Consider the following 20,414-nt stretch of genomic DNA (forward strand, 5'->3'; position numbering starts at 1 on the left):
TGATACAAGCTACCAGTACAGGTACTTAGAGAAGGTTATTTAGGTTATAACACCAAACATTAATGTAATAAGACATTATCAATGTGTTTTGATCTGTAAGGTCTCCCATTTTTAAGTGTTTTTTCTTAATTGAGGCATAATTGACATGCAATATTATATTATTTTCAGGCATATAACATAGTAAGTTGACAATTGTACACACTGTGAGCTTTTTACTTTTTTAAAAAAAAATTTATGTCTTTATTTTTTGAGAGAGAGAGAGACAGAGTGTGAGCGGGGGAGGGGCAGAGAGAGAGGGAGACACAGAATCTGAAGCAGGCTCCAGGCTCTGAGCTGTCAGCACAGAGCCTGATGAGGGGCTCGTACCCCTTGACTGTGAGATCATGACCTGAGCCAAAGTCAGATGCTTAACTAACTGAGCCACGCAGGCACCCCAGCTTTTTACTTTTAAAATGGCATATATACCCATATTTCTTTGGAATTTCACATGGCCCTGCCAACTAGTTCTCGGGATTTCACATGGATGACCCTCAGGAATCAGAAAGTAACCTAGGATTTCTCTATATCTAAGAGTCTTAGACCTATTCTCTATTAAATGCCTTTCACAGTGCCAGAATTCTACAGTCAGTAGAAAGCAATAACTGTACCCTCCAATTCACTTCCTTATTTTAGGCTGGACACATCCCTGTTGCAATGTCTTGTTACTTTTCAGGACTGGTAGGCAGAGATATGAGTGGACAACACACTTAATATGGAATCCCTGGGATTGTACTGATTTACAGCCACACAGTCAGATCCATGAGACCCACAGTGACATAAATATGTACACAGGAACAAAGATACATAAAGATGCACACACTGATGCCCACTGCAGGTACACACAGACACACTGAGTGACATACAGAGGAACATATACAGCAGACACAGAGTCATAACCATACCTGTGAAATCCAGAGACTTACAAAGGTATGTACCTACCCAGACACAAACCAGAATTGTGAGAGAACAGCCACACACATACATGTTTACAGATTCACCTGTACGAGACGTACACTCACTGTTACACAGAACACAGACATAGATGTTTCTATGAACCATTCACAAACAAAAACACACAGAGGGTCACATGAGCAAATACACACATAGTCATTCACACTCAGACCTGTGAGACACACACATAATGAACGCATATCTATACAGACTCAGACCAGACCTGTAAGTCAACAGCTATATGCCATCACATACAGAATCACACCAGCCTCACAAGCCCACAAGTGCACACAAGTCACATTCCCATGCGCAGAAAGCTTACACACATACACACATCCAGACACATACCAGAACTGTTAAGAGAGCAGCCGTATACAGGCCCACAGACCAGGTGGCATGCATACACTCTTTCTCAGAGGCATACCCATACACACACACACACACACACACACACACACACACACACACATGAGAAATGAGGCAAGAAACACGCAGAGTCAAAATGAACATAGAGTGATTGTGCAACAGATACAAAGAAACAAGATCAGTAAGACCCACAGAGACACAAATATAATATACACAGGTTCACCTACACACAAGGACTCACACATTAACCAGCCCAATAATGCAGCAACCACTCCCCACCACGCTCACAGATTCACAACCAGACTTGTGAGATTCAGATGCACAAAGTCTCACACCCACCCGGGCTCTTGCCATGGGGTTGCCCTTGAACACTCGTCTGCACTGGGCACAGCTCAATGGTCTCAAATGAGATCCTTAGTCAAGGTAGGGGTCTGAAAAGTTTCCAGTCTGCCTCACCCCGAACTAGCTCTCAGTAGGAACCTGGTAATCGGCCTGGGTTCAAAACCTGGTTCTACCTCCTCCTGGCTATGTGACCTGCGACAAGTAACCCCATCACGCTGCGTCCAATTTTCTTCATCTCTAAAACGAAGGTAATAATATTTACCAAACCTCACTGAGCTGTTGTGAATGTTCTGCCAGAAAATACATGTCAAGCCCTTTCCAGGCAGGAAATGGGCCTGGTATGTCGTTGATCCTCGATAAATACTGGCGTCATCACTGTGTTAAAGTTAAAGGACTGTGCCAGAGCTGTGCCACGGTTTCCCAAGCTCCTGAAGGTGAGCAGTCCCACCAGGGCTGGGGCTCTCCCTCCTTCAGAGTCCCGGGTGCAGCCCACCACCTCTAGGGTCCCTCAGACCAGAGACCTGCGCCTTCGCAAAAAGGAACGTGGGTCGGAGCCCACCCGAGTCCATCTGGAGGCATGGACGAACTGACAGGATATTTCCACGTTTCTGGACACCGTTCTCTCACATCCCCAGTGAGAGACTCACTCACCGAGACACAAGAGCTTTCTGTACCAAAGGGTGGGAGGAAAGGTGGGAGTGGGGCCAGAGAGTTTAGTTGCTGCGCTGGGAACTACATTTCCCAGAAGGCTGTGCTACAAAGCTGGTCGCGTCGAGGCGCCAGGCGGCTCTGGGACCCCCACGGCCTCTCAGAATAGAGTCCGCGCCAGGGTGACGCAAAGTCTACCGGAAGTTGTAGTTCGCGCCCGGCCCGCGCAGGCGCACTTTCCCTCGGCGGTCGCTGAGCTGCTCCTTTGTGGCGGTGGGTCGGCTTTTGTGGGAGGTCGGCCCGCTTGCTCGCGCATCCGTCCGAGCGTAGGTCGGTCTGTCAGTCCGCCGAGGGGCCGCGCTCTACGCCCCCTGCCTCCGGACGGCTGAACTTGAGGCCGGCCCTGGTCACGACGCGCAGTGCTCTGGGAGGAGTGTGTGACAGGCTGCGTGGGGCGCGGGTGATGGGGCGTGAGCGCAGCCTCGGGTGTGGGGCGCTTGCTCAGCCTGCCTGACCCCTACCTTGTGGGGAGCGCAGGAGGCTCCGCGTGCGGGACCGTGCAGCCGGGAGTGCGTGTGCAACCTCACGGCGCTCCCCTGCTTGCTGTCCCTGAGCCCCAGGAGCAGGACCCGCGCCTCTGGGCCTGGCCTGGGGCCCAGGAGGCTGCAGAGCTGCCCACGCCTCCGGCGAACACTGCCGAGGGGCGCCATGGAGACCCCTGCCCCGAAGCCCCAGGAGACAGGTACAATTAGCTCTTCTAGTCACTGAGTCTGTGGCCTTGCGCTTGAGGACACTGACACCCAGAGATGTCAGGCTAGTTTCCCAGAAGCACCTAGCAGAGTCAGGCCTCCTGCGTCTTCACCGTGCGCACCCGTTTACTTCCACGTCTCAAGCATGCTGAAGAGGAAGGGAATAGCAGTGTTTTTCCTTCTTGATTGGAGTGTCTGAGACACTGGCAGAATTAACCCCTGACGCCTATCGGATTGTGCCCGGTATTGGGGCTCCCTCCCCACCCCCACCTGTGTGGGCGGTCCCTGACTCCTCTCTGATCCTCCCCCATGCCAGGGTTGGAGTGGGCTTTATTTAGTTCAGCCATGCACCTGGTGGCTATGGGCAAAACAGCCCCTTTGACTCATTTCTCCTCCTCAGCTCTGCCCTCCCAGGAGCCAGCTTTTACCCTCAAAAAGAATCCAGAGGATAAATTGGGTCAGGGTCTCCTGGAAGCCAGGTCTGAGGTGAGTGGTTGTCTTTTCTTTCTTCTGAACATCTCGTTCTTTATAAAGGGGGTTGGCACTTTTCCCTTGCCCAGGATCTTCAGTCATTCAAGGACCCCCTCTCTCCTGCTCCCAATCTATGGGCCTGCTCTCCCGTCCTTAGGAAACTCTGGGCAATGGAAAAGCTCCGGTGGAAGAGTCCAGGTGTGCCCTTGAAATGAGTGTCCTTCCAGCCTGATTTCAGCCCAGTGGGTGGGTCATTTGCCCAGCAGGAGCTCAGAGGAATGGTTTTAGTGGAACCCAAGCACGTAGATGACAGCTCACACAATCACTTCAGTCCCCTTCACATGCAGACCTGGGGGATGGTCCTCCTTGGGGAGAGTTTTCTGGGATGGAATCAGGTAGGGGGGTGCGGAACAGCTGAAGGAAGGGCTGCATTGCAGCGCCAGAGTATGAGTGATGGGAGGGGGTGTGTCCGTGTGTGCATTTCCTCTGTACCGACCTGGAAATGGGGCTGTCAAAGAAAAACCTGGAGTTGTAGAGGATCTGGGAGCTCAGCAAGAAATTGGCCCTGGGGCCACTTCTGCATCTAAGTAGGGCCCAAATCCCTCCCTTCACAGACTTTGGGTTCTGTTTCTCATTTTGTTCTACCACCTAAATCACCCCTATCCTTCACAAGATTTAAAAGGACACAGTTGAGGGGTGCCTGGGTGGCTCAGTTGGGTAAGCGTTCGACTTCAGCTTGGGTTCTGATCACACGGTTTGTGGGTTTGAGCTCCACTTCGGGCTCTGTGCTGACAGCTCGGAGCTTGGAGCCTGCTTCAGATTCTGTGTCTCTCTGTCCCTCCCCAACTCGTGCTCTGTCTCTCAAAAATAAATAAACATTTAAAAAAAATTTTTTAAAAAGGGTAAAGGGTACAGTTGATAAGGAGAATGCTCAGTAGTGAGAAAGCCTGGAGGATGCTTTGACTCTTAGGATTTTGTGATTTTGTTGACCTCCCACTTGGAAGGGGTCCGATTACAGAAAAATAGAAGTAACTATAAAACATGCATTATAGATGTGCCTAGCTTCTGTAATGTGTTGGAATGCTCTTTTGTTCTATAAAACTCTCAAGAGACATGACAATCAAATGCTGCATGTGGTCTTTGATGGGTCAGAGATCAGAAAAAAATCAATCAAAGGCAGTTTGGGACAATTGATGACATTTGAAAACGGATTTATCTTAGATCATATAGTATCAAGATTCAATTTCTTGGGTGTGATGGTAGCACTGTGATTGGGTAAGAGAATATCCTTAGGACATACAAGGTGAAGCACGTGGGGTGAGATATGATGTCTGCAACTTACCTTCAAATGGTCCAGCAGGAAGTGTGCATGCACTTGTGAGTGACTACCTCGAGGTAGTACCCTTCTTGTGCATAGGCGTTATTCTGAAAAGATCAGCTTGAGTAACTGGAACTCCTCTCCTGAGCACTCTTCTCCCCCAGCAGTCCCACTCAGACTCACAGTCAAGTGTTTTGCTCCCCTGGGACATCCCCCCACAGTCTGTTCTGACTTCCCTGCTAGTTTCACTACCACACATTTGATTCCCACACCTGCCCCTGGGATTTGTTTCCTGTCCTACAGAATGAACGCACCCTGGACATGGGCTTCTCCCAGTGGGTTGGAAATCCCCCCAGATGGGCCTGCACCAGGCCCAGATCCTACCTTGCCCTTGCCTATTGACCACCCCCACACGGAAGCCACGTAGCCTCTGATAGCCCCCTTTCTCCAACACCACATTCTGTTGTCTCTGGAGCTTGTTTCTGCCCATGTTTCTCCTTTCCTCTGCTAATGCCATGACCATTATGCTTCATCCCTGCACGCCTCAGTTATGGGCATGTTCTCAGCATGTTTCCTCACCCCCAGCTTCTCATCTTCATGAAATCCAGTGGGCTTTCTGAATCACATTTATTGAGGTATAATTTAAGTATAGGATTTGATGAGTTTTGGCAGAGGTAACCAGCACCACAATCATAACAAAGAACATTTCCATCACCCAGAAAGTTCCTGCATACCCCTTTGCAGTCAGTCCTCTCCCCCCACCCCTTGTCAACCGCAGTTTTGCCTTTTCAAGAATTGCATATGGAAACACATAGTATGTAGTGTTTGGGTTTTTTTTTTTAATTTTTAATGTTTATTTATTTTTGAGAGAGAGAGAGAGAGCATGAGTGGGGATTGGGCAGAGAGAGGGAGACAATCCAAAGCAAGCTCCAGGCTCTGAGCTGTCAGCACAGAGCCCAATACAGGGCTCAAACCCATGAACCACGAGATCATGATCTGAGCTGAAGTCACTTAACCAGCTGAGTCACCCAAGCGCCCCTGGTTTCTTTTTTTTAAAGATTTTATTTATTTTTTTGTTTGTTTGAGAGGGAGAACGTGAGTGGGGGAAAGAGGGAGGCGGGCAAAGGGGGACAGACAGAATCTTTAGCAGGCTCCACTCTCAGCATGGAGCCTGACATGGGTTGCGATCCCATGACCCTGGGATCATGACCTGAACCAAAACCAAGAGTTGGACATTCAACCAACTGAGCCACCCGGGCATCCCCAAAGATTTTATTTTTAAGTAATTTCTACACCCGGCATGGGGCTCACACCCACAACCCCGAGATCTAGAGTTGGGTCTTCTGACTGAGCCAGCCAGGTGCCCCACGTAATCTTTGGCTTCTAATTTCACTTAGCATAATGCTTTTGAGTTCATATAGTTATGTGAATCAATAGTTTGTTCCTTTTAATTGCCAAGTAATATACCATTTGTATAGTTTACAAGGGCTGCCATAGCAAAGTACCACAGATGGCTTAAACAACAAATTTATTGTCTCAGTTATGGATGTTCAGGATCAAAATTTCAGCAGGATTGGTTTCTTCTGAAGCTGCTCTTCTTGGTTTGTAAAGGTACCTTTTCCCAGTGACTTCACATGGTCTTTCTCTGTACATGTCTGGGTCCAAATTTCATTTTATTATAAGGACACCAGTCCTATTGGATGATGGCTTGCTATAATGACCTCATTTTATCTTAATTGTCTCTTTAAGGACTCTATCTCCAAGCATAGTCATTTTTCTGAGGTACTAGGGGCTAGGATTTCAACATACAAATTTGGAGGGGTCACAACTCAGCCCAAAAGACCATTGTATGGATATTTACAATTTGTTCATCCATCTACTAGCTGAGGGACATTAGCTTGTTTCCAAGTTTTGGCTATTCCAAGTAAACCTGCTATCAGTATTTAAGTACAAATATACGTATGTTTTAATTTCTCTTGAATAAATACCTAAGTGGAATTGCTGAGTCAGATAGTAAATATATGTTTAATTATCGATTTTATTGATCATTTCCAAGAGCCATCTTTTGATTTGATTTTCTCCATTGCATTTCTGTTTCCTATTTCATTGATTTCAGATCCTTATTATTTCCTTCCTTTACTTATCCTTTATTCTTAAAGTTGAAACTCAGATATTGATTTGCCACCTTTCTTCGTTTATCATATAGCATCCGATGCTACAGATTTCCCTCTTAGCACTACCATAGCTACATCTCACACATTTTTTGTTGTATTTTCCTTTGTATTCAGTTCAAAATAGTTGCAGATTCCGTTGCAATTTCTTCTTCAACCATGTGTTATTTAGGAATGTGTTGTTTAATTTCTCAACATTTAGAGGATTTTCCAGATATCTTTCTATTATGGATTTCTAATTTAATTTTGTTGTAGTTAGAGAAGGAACTTTGTATGATTTGAATTTTTGCAAATTTGCTAAGATTTATTTTATTGCCCAGAATGTGGTTTACCTTGGTAAGTGTTCTGTATGCACTTGAAAAGCCTGTATCTTCTGCTTTTGTCAGCTAGAGCTAATTAAGTCGGTTAATTAAGTCAAGTTGAATGTTATGTGAATCAATTGTTCTATATCCTTACATATTTTCTGCTTATGTGTTCTATCAGTTATTGAGAGTGATTATTGTTGAAATTACCAAGTATAATTGTGGATTTGTCTGTCTCTTTTTTCAGTTCTAACAGGTTTTTGCTTTATGTATTTTAAGCTGTGTTAGTAGGTACATTTATACTGTTGTGAGCTTTTAATGAATTGCTGTTGTGATGAGGACCATTACATAATTACATAATGATTATTATGTAACATTTCTCTTTATCTCTGGTGATGTCCTTTGCTCTGAAATGTGCTTTGTCTAATGTTAATGTAGCTTCAGCTTTATTTTGATTAGTATTTGCAGGGTATCTCTTTTCCCATTCTTCTACTTTTAAACTACCTTTATCTTTGTTTTTCTTTTTTTCTTATTTGATGTTTATTTTTATGTATTATGTATGTATGTTGTATGTGCCTTTGTTTTTTTATGTTTGTTTATTTATTTATTTATTTTGAGAGAGAAAGAGCATGCATAAGCCAGGAAGGGGTGGAAAGAGAGAGGGAGAGAGAATCCCAAGTAGGCTCTGCACTATCAGCACAAAGCCCAACATGGAGTGTGATCTTACCAACCAAACCGTGAAATCATGACCTGACTTGAAATCAAGAGTCAGACACTTAACTGACTGAGCCACCCACATGCCCCTTGTCTTTGTTTTTAAAGTGGGTTTCTTCTATAGCTGACATATAGTTGGGTCTTAATTTTTTAATTCAATTTGACAATCTTAATTTTCAATTGGAGTATTAAGACCATTTGCATTTATTTATGCATTTGTTTACTTTAAGTTTATTTATTTATTTTGAGAGAGAGAGAATGCGTGCATGCAAGAAGAGGAAGGGCAGAGAGAGAAGGAGGGAGAGAACCCCAAGGAGGCTTCTCACCTGCAGTGCAGAGTGGTGGCGCAATTTCATGAACCGTGAGATCATGACCTGACCTGAAATCAAGAATTGGACACTTAACCTAATGAGCCACCCAAGCACCCTAAGACCATTCACGTTTAATATAATTATGACTATGATTGGATTTACATCTGCCAGTTTGTTATTTGTTTCCTATATGTCTTGTGTCTTTTTTGTTTCTATTTCTCCTTTAATGCATATTTTAGTAATTTCTTAATTTCCCTGATTTTATTAACTTGTTTTTTCCTTTTAGTTGCCTTATTGGATGCTGGAGTAGATTTGACTTTGTTGAGTGTTGGCTTTCTTTTTGGAATTCCCTAAATATTTCTGGAATTTGTTCTGGGTGGGCATTACTTAGTGTTAGCTGGATCCTTCCAAGGCCAGCTCCTTAGGTTTTGTTAAGGTGAAGCCAGAGAAGACTTTAGACTTGGGCTGATTTTGTTAGACCACTGAGGCTCTCCTCTTCTGCGGACTTTTCTCAGTGCCCATACAGCAGGAGGGCATTCCACTCTGGCCGGTCAGACCATAAACTACCCCCAGCCTCATGTGAGTGTTAATGATTGTTCTGCCTACTTCTTTCTGGTGTTTCTTTTCCTGGTTTGGGGTTTCCTCCCAGCACACACCTATCAGCCCTCAATCAGTCTCAAGTGGATCCAGAACTCTGGGTCTGTGAAACCCCCTCGGCTCTGGCATGTTGCCCTAGAAATTTTAATCACCTGGACACCCGAAACTCTGTTCCTCTTCAACATGGTGAGCCACAGGCTCTGTCTGTGTCCCCTCTCCCCGCACTACCATTTGGAAACTGCTTCCAGGTGGGCAGATGGGGTGGCTACGGGCTCATTTTGTTTCCCTTCTCTCAGTGGTCTGTTCTGAGCTGCGACTCCAGCGTCTTGAAATCAATCGTTTCATACATTTCATACGTTTTGTCTGAGGGAAGAGGGCTCAATCTGGTCTTTGTTACTCCTTCGTGTCTGGAAGCAGAACACGAAACCCAGTTTTTGCCAGGCTGCTTCCTCACTCCTCCAGCCCAGAACCTGTTCTTGTCCCTCTCTCCTGCCTTCCCTCTGTCCATCCTGCTGCAGAAAACAGACGTCAGCACCTTGGAGCACATGTCTTCTTCCTCCGGCCACAGTGGCACCTCTGCTCCTCAAGCGGGGACTGACAGTGCTGCGTCCTTACCTTCGTTCCCAAGACTGGCCTACTTCACCCCGTTTTATTTTCTCTTCAACCACAGGCGGCCCCACTGCTCCCAGTCTTTTCCCCAGCGGGAGCAAAACAGGCTCAAGGAAACTGGGTGGCCGGACCAAAATAGTACTGCTAATCCCTGCCCTGCAGTGATTCTCCTTCTTTGAAAAGTAATTTTTTTTAATTTACAAAACCAGTATTTGCTGCGTAACAAAGTTAATAGTCTCCTCCTTTCCCTGTACCCACAATCACATTTCCCTGCGACAAACAGGGTCCTAAGTTTTGACCCTTACTCTTCCACATCTCTCTCCTCGTCACACAGGCAGACTCTAGCATACGTAGACGTAGGGCTTAACCACGTTGTTTTAAAAATGGGACCAGACTGTACACATTCCAGTGCTTCCCTTTGTTTTTATGGACATATAATTCACATGCCATAAAATCCGCCCCTTTCTAACGTGCAATTCAGTGGTTTTGAGTGTATTCACAAGGGAGTGCAACTATCACCACAGTCGGTTTTAGAACATTCCCATCACCCCAGAAAGAAACCCTATACCCATTAGCAGTCACGCTGGCCCTCAGCAACCACTAATTTGCTTTCCGTCTCTCCGTATTTGCTTATTCTGGGCATTTCATATAAATGGGATCATACCATATGCAGCCTTCTTTGTCTGGCTTCCCTCACTGCACTGAGCATAATGTACAACGCATAACTTTGGATAGCTGCATTATTTTCCGTGGCCTGCCTGGAGGCGGGTCCCCTAATTTATTCAACCGTCCTGATGCCTTGGTTGGTTGGTTTCTGGTAAGTACAGTGCCGGCAATACTCAGCCTTGCATTTGCTTCCTTATGTGCAGAAACTTCGGTGTCTACAGTATGAGTACCCAGAAGGGTAGAACAATTCCCACTCCCACCAAAAATGCTTCCTCATAGCCAGGATGCCAGGTTTGAATGAGTGCTTCCCTGATAGGTAGAAAGTGTTACGTTGTTTTTGTTTCAATTTACATTTTCCTGACCAAAAAAAAAAAATCATTACTCTTTTTATTTATTTTTCCATTGGAAATGTGGAGTTCTTCCTCCTTGAATGGCTTTTTCTTGTGTTTAAAATTTTGAAACCTTTAAACAGAATAATAACCTTGTGTGTACCTGCTTCACAAAATTAATGACAAAATTTTGTCATATTTTGTTCCAAATCCCTAAAAAAAGTAAACCGTTGCAGGTAAAGGCAAGAGGTTTTTTTGCATCCTCCCCGCCCCCCCTCCCCCAGCTGCTTCCTCCCCTGCCCTCCTCAGTCTGTGACAGTATCAGAGGGTGGTGATGAACAGCAAACACCGAAGGACACCTGCCGTCTGCCAGGTACTCAGGTGTGTTTCACACACAGCAGTAATTCATTCAGTCCTGTGATGAATGACATAGGTACTGTTAGCAGACAAGGAAACTGAGGCACCCCCAATTCATAGAGCCAGTAAGGGCAAGGGGGGGAGCCCACCCCAGCCATGGGGCTTAGAGCCTGTGCCCTCATCCGTCAGACAGTGGAGCTAGATGCACATCTGAGTATTTGTAAACTCCATGCGGTGCCGTGTGTGGTTCTAGATGGTACCATGTCAGGCATCACACGTGGTTTCCCTCAGCCTGGTTTTGTGGCCACCCCTGTGCTCTGAAGAGCTCCCCACGGGACAGCTTACTCCGCCATGTTCATTTTCAGTGCTGTGCAGTTTTCTGTGGTATATCCATCCCTCCCAATGGATGTTCAGCACGTTTCCAGTGTTTTCTCAGTCACTCCGGGCTGGATAGGAATCTCAGAGTGAACCTCCGAGGCACAGGGAACACACACTCTCGGCTTCACAGCTTTTGCCCTCCAAAACAGATGTTCCCCTGACGCCTATCCAACCATGTAGGACCATCCATTTCCCCACAGACCAGCCCCCACTGCTTGTTTTCAGGCTTTAAACATTTTGCCTCTCTGCTACATGCAAAATGGCATTTTATTTCTCACTTCTGGATATGTAGTGTAGCTGAATGTTTCCTCGTGTGCTCATTAGTCATTTGCCAGCCTTCTGTGAATTGTCTGCTTAACCCTGTGGCCACTTTCTTTTTCTTTCTTCTTAGTGATGCGCCAGTGTTGCTTGCAGTGATGCGCCAGGCTGGGGTGGGCTCCCCCCCTTGCCCTTACTGGCTCTATGAATTGGGGGTGCCTCAGTTTCCTTGTCTGCTAACAGTACCTATGTCATTCATCACAGGACTGAATGAATTACTGCTGTGTGTGAAACACACCTGAGTACCTGGCAGACGGCAGGTGTCCTTCGGTGTTTGCTGTTCATCACCACCCTCTGATACTGTCACAGACTGAGGAGGGCAGGGGAGGAAGCAGCTGGGGGTGGGGGGCGGGGAGGATGCAAACTTCCATGGAGCAAACATAAATCGTCTGCTCCTGGTTTCTGGGTTTCCTGTCATGTCAGCCACAGATTTAGGGAACCATCTCCCAGCAGCCCCCACATTTAGATCCTGCTCTACCTAGACTTGCATTTTGTGTGTGGTGTAAAGAGTGGCTTTATGTCTCCTCCTCTGTTATGTTGGTGTCCAAGCTGGGGCTGCCGTAACAAAATACCACTGACTTGGCCGCCTAAACGACAGAAATGTGTTTCTCACAGTTCTGGAGGCGGCAAGTCTGAGACCAGGGTGCCGGCAGGGTCCAGTTTGCTGAGGCTTTCTTCCTGGCTCTCGCTCCTTGGGACACGCAGCAGGGAGAGAGATCTCACGTCCTCTTCAGACGAGGCCACCAGGCTTGTCAGGTCAGGGCCCACCTTTATGACCGCACGTAACCTTGGACACCTACTAAAGAGACCCTGTCCAGATACAGTCATGTTGGAAGTGAGGGTGTCCACATATGATTTCAGGTGGACACAGTTCTGTCCATAGCAACAATGATAACTGTCTAAAAGCATAAGCCACTTTTAGAGGTGTAGGTCAAAGCTCTGGTGATCCCTAAGGATGCCCCCTCTCTTCCTGACCTCGTGGTGGGCCGCTGGTAGGCACAAGGCCTCATCTCAGGACTTGACATTCTGCACCCCGGTGCCTGAATGATACCGGTACCATGCTGATACAGTGACCCTGGGAGCTTGGTTGCATGCCAGCCACTCCCAGCAAACACTTAAGAGATGGGAGCTAGGCCTCCCTCTCTTGGTTTGTTCTTTGCTGTTCTGTCTAACGTAATGCCCTATGATTTAAGCTAAGCTCCCATGGTACCCGTGTCTTTGAAGGGAGACGCATGCTTGCCACTTTAGGTCAACACCCTGATGGGCCTCGAGAGCTTATATGCCGTTGGCAAGGGGGACCCAGAGTGGGGTTGGAGCGTGAAGAGCTACAGGAACGTGGGGGGTGGCAGCCTGGAGCCTCCAGAGCAGGTGAAGGGCCCCGGTCAGCGGAGCAGCCTGCAGGTGTCCGGGTGTTGGGGAGGGTGGGAGCAAGTCAGGATCTGGGCAGGGGCAGGGGAACAGGAGTCTGGTGGGAAGGTGTGGGAGGCAGGCAGGAAGAACACAGAGTGGCCCCCTTGGTCCTTTGGGCACAGAACTTTCAGACAAGTAGAGTTTACTTCCTTACGGTATAATAATGGCTTCCTGTCCAAAGTAGGGTCCTTTTGCAATGGTGAGATTTGAATAGGGCTTCTAGATTCTTTGTACTAGTCTTTTAGGTTCTTAAGTTTGACAGTCTTAATCCTGGGAAGCATAGCATCTTAGCCAGAACTTAAAGCAGCCTCCCACCCACTGAGGCACCTGCAGGGGGCTGGCCAGTTAGCTTAGCCCTCCTAGTCCTGAAGGCAGGGTCTGCACAGCGATTCCTGACTCGGGTGTGGTATGCACTTTGGGGCTGTAGACCGATGGCACCTACAGCACAACCTTCCATACTCAGGAGAAGGTCACCCAAGGTTAACCCTTTATTCCTAAGGTCCTTAGTTGACACGTGGCTCCCTTGGAACCACGAACACAGTCTGAATCACTCCCACCATGAGTGAATGAGAATGTGTGTGTCATTCCAGGAATCAGTGACTTTCAAGGATGTGGCTGTGGACTTCACACAGGAGGAGTGGGGCCAGCTAGACTCCCCTCAAAGGGCTTTGTACCGTGACGTGATGCTGGAGAACTACCAGAACCTTCTTGCCCTGGGTAAGACAGCTCCTTGAAGCTCACCCTGCAATCTGGGCATTCTGCCATGCCATAGGTATTCCCAAGCCTCCCTTCAGTGCCAGCTGTGTTGCCAGGCCCAGATGCAGGAGATGTGGTCCCTGCACTCATGCTGGGCCTGGGCAGTGCATGGTAACTGTCAGCATCCTTGCCTGGAGGTGGGGCTGGTCCCAGGATGGGGGCCGAAAGAGAGGGAGGAGGTGGACAGGGGCCTGGGAGCCCAGTCTGACCTGGAGCTTTCCAAGGGGGGCAGAGAGGGGAGCATCAATACCCACAGGGTCCTCAGAGTACACACTTCATTTGGGGTTCTGTATGTGAGACCCCCGTCCCCGGGGGAGGCACACACCTCTCCAAGCTGGGCTGGGCCGTTTCCTGGGGCTGTTCTGCCATGGGGAGCCACAGCACTTAGAACCACACACACCACTTCTTCCCTGCAAGCAGGGCCCCCCGTCTGCAAGCCAGATGTGATCTCCCACCTGGAACGGGGCGAGGAGCCATGGTGGATGCCCAGAGAAGCCCCTGGAGGGGCTTGTCCAGGTGAGCGGGGGATGCAGTGGAAGGATGTGCACACCCTTGCCCCGGTGCTCACAGCCCCACCCCCGTGTGGTCCTGCTTCTTTCCTTCAGCACACACGTTGAGCACCAACTGTGGGTGGGGGGAACTGTGCTGGGAATGTAGTGATGAGCAAAACAGGCAAAGACCGCTGCCTTCTACTGGTGGGAGACAGAAATGATGTCAGCATCCCTGGAAACATTTAACAAGCGGTCGTTGGACAGGGGGCAGGGAATGTGTATGGAACCGGGGTTTCCTTCACTCACAGAGAAAAAGGCAGAGTCAGCCTGGGCTTGGGGAGGGAGGGGGATCACGGGTCGCAGAGGTGGCTCCAAGGGAGATCATCCCCCTGGCGTGTGAGGCTTTTAAAGAGACGTACCTTGTAAAGAGACATACATACACCTCGGGGACTGAGAACACATTTACAGTTGCAGGTATTCTACAGGAAAGGCCAGGAGAGGTGGTGCGGGGGCATTCCTTTCCCTTCTGGCACTGGGGAGAATTTAAACGGAATTATCATTTCCGGACTTGTGTTTACTCAGTGTGCATGCCTAGCTCCAACCCAGTCCCGACACATAGAAGTCTCATTCGATGTTTCTGTAAGTGAATCATGCGCAGCTGCCAGACCCCGTGAGCCCTGCCCCTTTCCTGGGTCCCTGGCTCTATTTGGAATTTCCAATCTCCATCTTCCTCCATCTCCCCTCTTGTGGGCTTGCACCCCTCTCACCCGAGATGCGTGCCCTGTGGCTCTGCTCCTCAAGCCTTGGCATGCTTTGGCTGTAGGCCTCCCGTCTCTTCTCTGTGCTGGTGGGGACCCCAGGCAGACCACAGCCTCAGTTCTTTTTTTTTTTTTTTTTTATATTTTTATTTATTTCTAGGAGAGAGAGAGAGAGACAGCGTGAGCAGGGGAGGGTCAGAGAGAGAGGGAGTGACAGACTCTGAAATAGGCTCCAGGCTCTGAGCTGGCAGTCAGCACAGAGCCGGATGCGCGGCTCGAACCCACGAACCGCGAGATCATGACCTAAGCGAAAGTCGGACAAGCTTAACCGACTGAGCCACCCAGGCGCCCCACCACAGCCTGAGTTCTAGTGCCAGGTCTCCACCTGCTTATGGAAGATTGCATTTCCTATTTCTTGCAGACGGGGAGCCTGGGCCTGAGGTGGAGGATGAGTCTTGTCAACAACAGGGCCTTTACAAGGAAGAGCCTTCCCAGGAGCCCATCACCGAGCCCCTGGCGAGGTCCAGGGTCCATAGCCCCAGTCTGGGCAATGGGTGGGCTCGAAAGGGTCCGGCAGCTGCTCTGGTGAGGGGTGAGGCCGCTCCGCAGAGGCCAGCGCCGGCCTGCCGGGACATTTCCCTGGAGGGGCACCGGCAGGGCCATGAGGCCCCTGAGAAGGATTTCACCCCCCAGAACATTCCTGAAGAAGCACACCCTCTTGATGGGCCCACCGAGGGCTTCCGGTCTGGTGAGGAGGCCACCAAGCACCAGAGAGCAGGCGCCCGGAGAGGCCCGTGCAAGTCCGGTGGCGGCGGGGAGCACGCGGCCCCGAGCAGGAGGCTGGCGGCGGCCTCTGGGGATGGCCTCTTCGCGTGTGGCGAGTGCGGGAAAGCCTTCCGCCAGAGCTCGTCCTTGACCCTGCACCGGCGGTGGCACGCGCGGGAGAAAGCCTACAAGTGCCACGAGTGCGGCAAAGCCTTCACCTGGAGCACCAACCTCATTGAGCACCAGCGCATCCACACCGGCGAGAAGCCCTTCTTCTGCGGCGAGTGCGGCAAGGCCTTCAGCTGCCACTCGTCGCTGAACGTGCACCACAGGATCCACACGGGCGAGCGGCCCTACAAGTGCAGTGCTTGCGAGAAGGCCTTCAGCTGCAGCTCGCTGCTCAACATGCACCTGCGCGTGCACACAGGCGAGAAGCCCTACGAGTGCGGCGCGTGCGGCAAGGCCTTCAACCAGAGGACGCACCTGACGCGCCACCAGCGCATCCACACGGGCGAGAAGCCCTACAAGTGCGGCGCGTGCGGCAAGGCCTTCACCTGCCACTCCTCCCTGACCGTGCACGAGAAGATCCACAACGGGGACAAGCCGTTCAAATGTGGCGACTGCGACAAGGCCTTCAACAGCCGCTCGCGCCTCACGCTGCACCAGCGCATCCACACGGGCGAGAAGCCCTTCAAGTGCGGCGCATGCGGCAAGGCGTTCAGCTGCCACTCGTACCTGGTGGTGCACCAGCGCATCCACAGCGGGGAGAAGCCCTTCAAGTGCAACGAGTGCGGCAAGGCCTTCAGCTCCCACTCCTACCTCATCGTGCACCAGCGCATCCACACGGGGGAGAAGCCCTTCGACTGCAGCCGCTGCTGGAAGGCCTTCAGCTGCCACTCATCCCTCATTGTGCACCAGCGCATCCACACCGGCGAGAAGCCCTACAAGTGCGGCGAGTGCGGCAAGGCCTTCAGCCAGAACCACTGTCTCATCAAGCATCAGAAAGTCCACGCCGGGGAGAAGTCGTTCAGATGCGACGAGTGTGGGGAAATGTTCGGCTGGAGCACCCACCTCGCCGAGCACCAGAGGAAACACAGCGAGGAGAAGCCCTTCGCCCTCCAGTTCAACAAGCACTTACTGAGCACCTACTACATGCCGGGCAGCCTGCTGGGCGCGGGGGGCGCGGGGGTGAGTGGCATGGACCCACTCAATGCCCTGGACGTGGCAGAGCTCCTGTGCGTGGTACAGCCCTCAGCCAGCCGGACTTTCCCGCTGGGCAGCAAACCCGGAAATTAGCACAGTGTGCTGGTCGTCGACCACCTCGCTGCTTCCCCAGAAAGCTCTGCGGCTCAGATGCACGTGCCTCAGGTTCAAGACTGGCCCTGCCGCCTGTGCCCATCTCCCCACACACTGGGACACCCCTTTGAGCAGTCGGCATCACCCTGAGAAGGGCCACACTGTAGGAGAGAAGACATGAGGGCCATTTGAGGATGTCCCGTCATCCTGTTTTCCTTAACGGGCATGCAGGTCACCGACCTGAGGAGTAGGTCTTACCTGAAGACCAAAAGAAGGTATATCGATCATTGTGTCCTCGGGACCGGCTCCTGGCATGATATCCATTAGGAATTTCCTTTGTACGCTGGTATGTTTAGAGTAATAATAATGGTAAGAATAGAAACAGAAGAAGTGTGAACAGCCTTCCTTCTAGGGGAGCATTGTTTCAGGAGAGGAGAATGATCTTCAGTGGCAGGGGTTTGGGAAAAGGCGGATTTCCTGGACTCGCTTCATCAAAGTGGCTCTGTTGTTAGTGACAGCACCTCTGTCTGAGAAGCACGGCCTGGCGTCAGCGTGGCCGGGTCCTGACACACCCGCTTCGTCCTGGTGAGAAGCAGTGAGCGCGCAGGCGAGTGCCGGGCATTCATCCAGGGTGCGGTGTTGGCATAGATGTGTCTAGAAGCGCGCCATCACCTAGGCCAGTGAGTCTGCCCCGGGGCCTCCCTCTGCTCACCGGCTCAGCCCCGCAGGAGGAGCCCCTCCAAGGAGACCCGTCCCTGTGCTCTTTGCAGAGGTGGACCGCGTTCCTCTGGAATTAATGCTTGTTCTGCGCAGTTGGAAGCACACCCAAGCTGCTTTCTCAATGATAATACTTTACATTTATATGGAGAGCTATAGTTTATGAAATGCTTTTTAGTACACTTTTTAACTTATGGTAGCAAAATAACTACATTTTGGGAAGTGTGGAATTAAGGAAAAGACTCCCATAATTGCTAATAAAACTGCATTTCGCACTTTGATACATTACCTTCTGCTTGTTTCAAAGTGGATTTTTTTTACATCCCCACAAACATAGTATATATATCACTTTCATCTTTTTTCCCCACCTACTGCATAGCAGAATTTTTTCCCAAGTAACTGCACTGTCCTTAGAGTTACAGTTTTAAATGGAGGCATAGCATTCTGTTAAATATTCTTTTTTTTTTTTTAAATGTTTTATTTATTTCTAGGAGAGAGAGAGAGAGAGACAGCGTGAGCAGGGGAGGGTCAGAGAGAGAGGGAGTCACAGACTGAAACAGGCTCCAGGCTCTGAGCTGGCAGTCAGCACAGAGCCCGACGCGGGGCTCGAACCCACAAACCGCGAGATCATGACCTAAGCGAAAGTCGGACGCTTAACTGACTAAGCCACCCAGGCGCCCCAAGATGTTAAATATTCTTTTGTTGGGTGTTGAAGTTATTTCCATGATAAACTATTCTTCATAGAACAACTTTTTGGCTTTGGTTTTATTTTGTTTTAAGATTTAATTTTGGGGGCACCTGGGTGGCTCATTTAAGGGTCTGACTCCTGATTTTGGCTCAGATCATGACCTCACAGTCGTGGGACTGAACCCCACATCAGGCTCTGCACTGACAGCACAGAGCCTGCTTGGGATTCTCTCTTTCTTTCTCTCTCTGCCCCTCCCCCTCCCTCTCTCAAATAAACTTAAGGGGCACCTGGGTGACTCGGTCAGTTAAGTGTCTGACTTTGGCTAAGGTCATGATCACACAGTTTGTGGGTTCAAGCCCTGCATCGGATTCTTAGCTGACAGCTCAGAGCCTGGAGCCTATTTCAGATTCTGTGTCTCCCTTTCTCTCTGCCCCTTCCCCACTCATGCTCTGCCTCTCTCTCTCTCTTAAAAATGAATAGGCATTGGAGCGCCTGGGTGGCTCAGTCGGTTAAGCATCCGACTTGAGCTCAGGTCATGATCTCACAGTTTGTGGGTTCGAGCCCCACGTTGAGCTCTGTGCTGACAGCTCAGAGCCTGGAGTCTGTTTCAGATTCTGTGTCTCCCTCTCTCTTGATGATAATAAATAAACATCAAAAAAAATTTTAATGAATAGGCATTTATAAATAAATGAATGAATAAATAAGTAAAAATATTTTGTTTTTAAGTAATCTCTGCACCCAGTATGGGGCTTGAACTCACAACCCCGAGATCAAGAGTCACATGCTCCACTGACTGAGCCAGGCAGGTGCCCCTTAGAGCATTTGTTTGCATGATAGTTCTTTTATCATTTTCTTAGATTTCTAAAAGTGAACATTTTGAGGTAAAGGAAATGAACAGCTTTGGGAAAAATCCTTTTTGTGTGTTGTTAGTGGTGTGTAAACTGAGACCATTTCAGTATGAAGAATACATCAGCAGTAGCGGTCAGCTAGGAATGTCCCTGCACAGCCGTCTCCAGGGACAGGACTCCCTTTTCAAAGCTGGGTGTCCACATGGTCTTTGTTCAGGTCCCAGTGACAACACAGCAATGCTCTTGGGCACCTGCTGCCCCACCGCATCCCTCCAGAGTGTGGTCAAGCCCATTACACGCAGTCCCCAGGGCCACATCGTGGCAATCATGGGCCCTTCTGTGACAAATAGGAAAAGGTTCTATTTTACAGCTGCATTTGTAGAAGACAAATACAACCTGGGCTTGATTCATCATTATCATACTCATTTTTCCTCTTTATGTCAAAAGAACTTCAAATGAAAAAAATCTCTTTGGGGCCCCGGACACCGTGCCTGGTGGTGATCTATGCCCTCAGCCGAGTGGTACATTGTTAGCCCTTTATTTTGCGCCTTCCATAACTAAAGAGGCTGAATATTGAACACATTTTGATCCCTGGTCTTTTGTCTTGCAAATGATTTGAATATGCCCTTTCTACCTCTTTTCATTGGAGACTTGATGTTTTTCTTTTATTTGCATATAAACTTTTTTTCTGATTATATGAGCAATACATATACACTGAAGACATTGTGGGGGGGGAGTCAGAAAATTTTAAGAATAAAAATACACTCAGTTCATCAGCCATTGCTGGTATTTACTTCTTTTTTTTTTTCCTGCACATATAACATGCCTTTTCTTTTAAAACAAAACTGGATTCATATTTCGCATATTATTTCTGTCCTTTTCCGTTTAATGTTTGATGATGAACATTTTCCACATTACAAAATAATTTTTCAGAAACATTATTGATGGCTGAGTCTTTGTCTTATCATCGTGTCATGGTCGATCTGTTCCTTTATTGTTGAGCATCAACATCACCTGTACCTGTAAATAATTCTGGAACGTAAACCGGT

At 48.9% G+C, this 20,414-nt stretch overlaps 1 protein-coding gene across 2 annotated transcripts; it reads left to right on the forward strand.

Moving 5' to 3' along the window:
- Nucleotides 1-2,609: 2,609 nt before the first annotated feature.
- On the forward strand, nucleotides 2,610-18,257 carry ZNF74 (zinc finger protein 74). Of its 2 annotated transcripts, none has more exons than XM_039242934.1 (5): nucleotides 2,610-3,088; nucleotides 3,496-3,581; nucleotides 13,637-13,763; nucleotides 14,220-14,318; nucleotides 15,473-18,257. In XM_039242934.1, exons 1-5 carry the CDS (start codon nucleotides 3,055-3,057, stop codon nucleotides 17,110-17,112), a joined length of 1,986 nt encoding a protein of 661 aa, XP_039098865.1. In that variant the 5' UTR covers nucleotides 2,610-3,054; the 3' UTR covers nucleotides 17,113-18,257. The 2 variants fall into 2 exon arrangements, with proteins under 2 accessions (XP_039098865.1, XP_039098866.1); XM_039242935.1 differs by having other exon boundaries at nucleotides 14,223-14,318.
- Nucleotides 18,258-20,414: the final 2,157 nt, after the last annotated feature.

The sequence above is a fragment of the Hyaena hyaena genome, unplaced genomic scaffold (genome assembly GCF_003009895.1).
Source record: "Hyaena hyaena isolate Hyena2069 unplaced genomic scaffold, ASM300989v1 scaffold_219, whole genome shotgun sequence".
NCBI classification, from domain to species: Eukaryota; Metazoa; Chordata; class Mammalia; order Carnivora; family Hyaenidae; genus Hyaena; species Hyaena hyaena.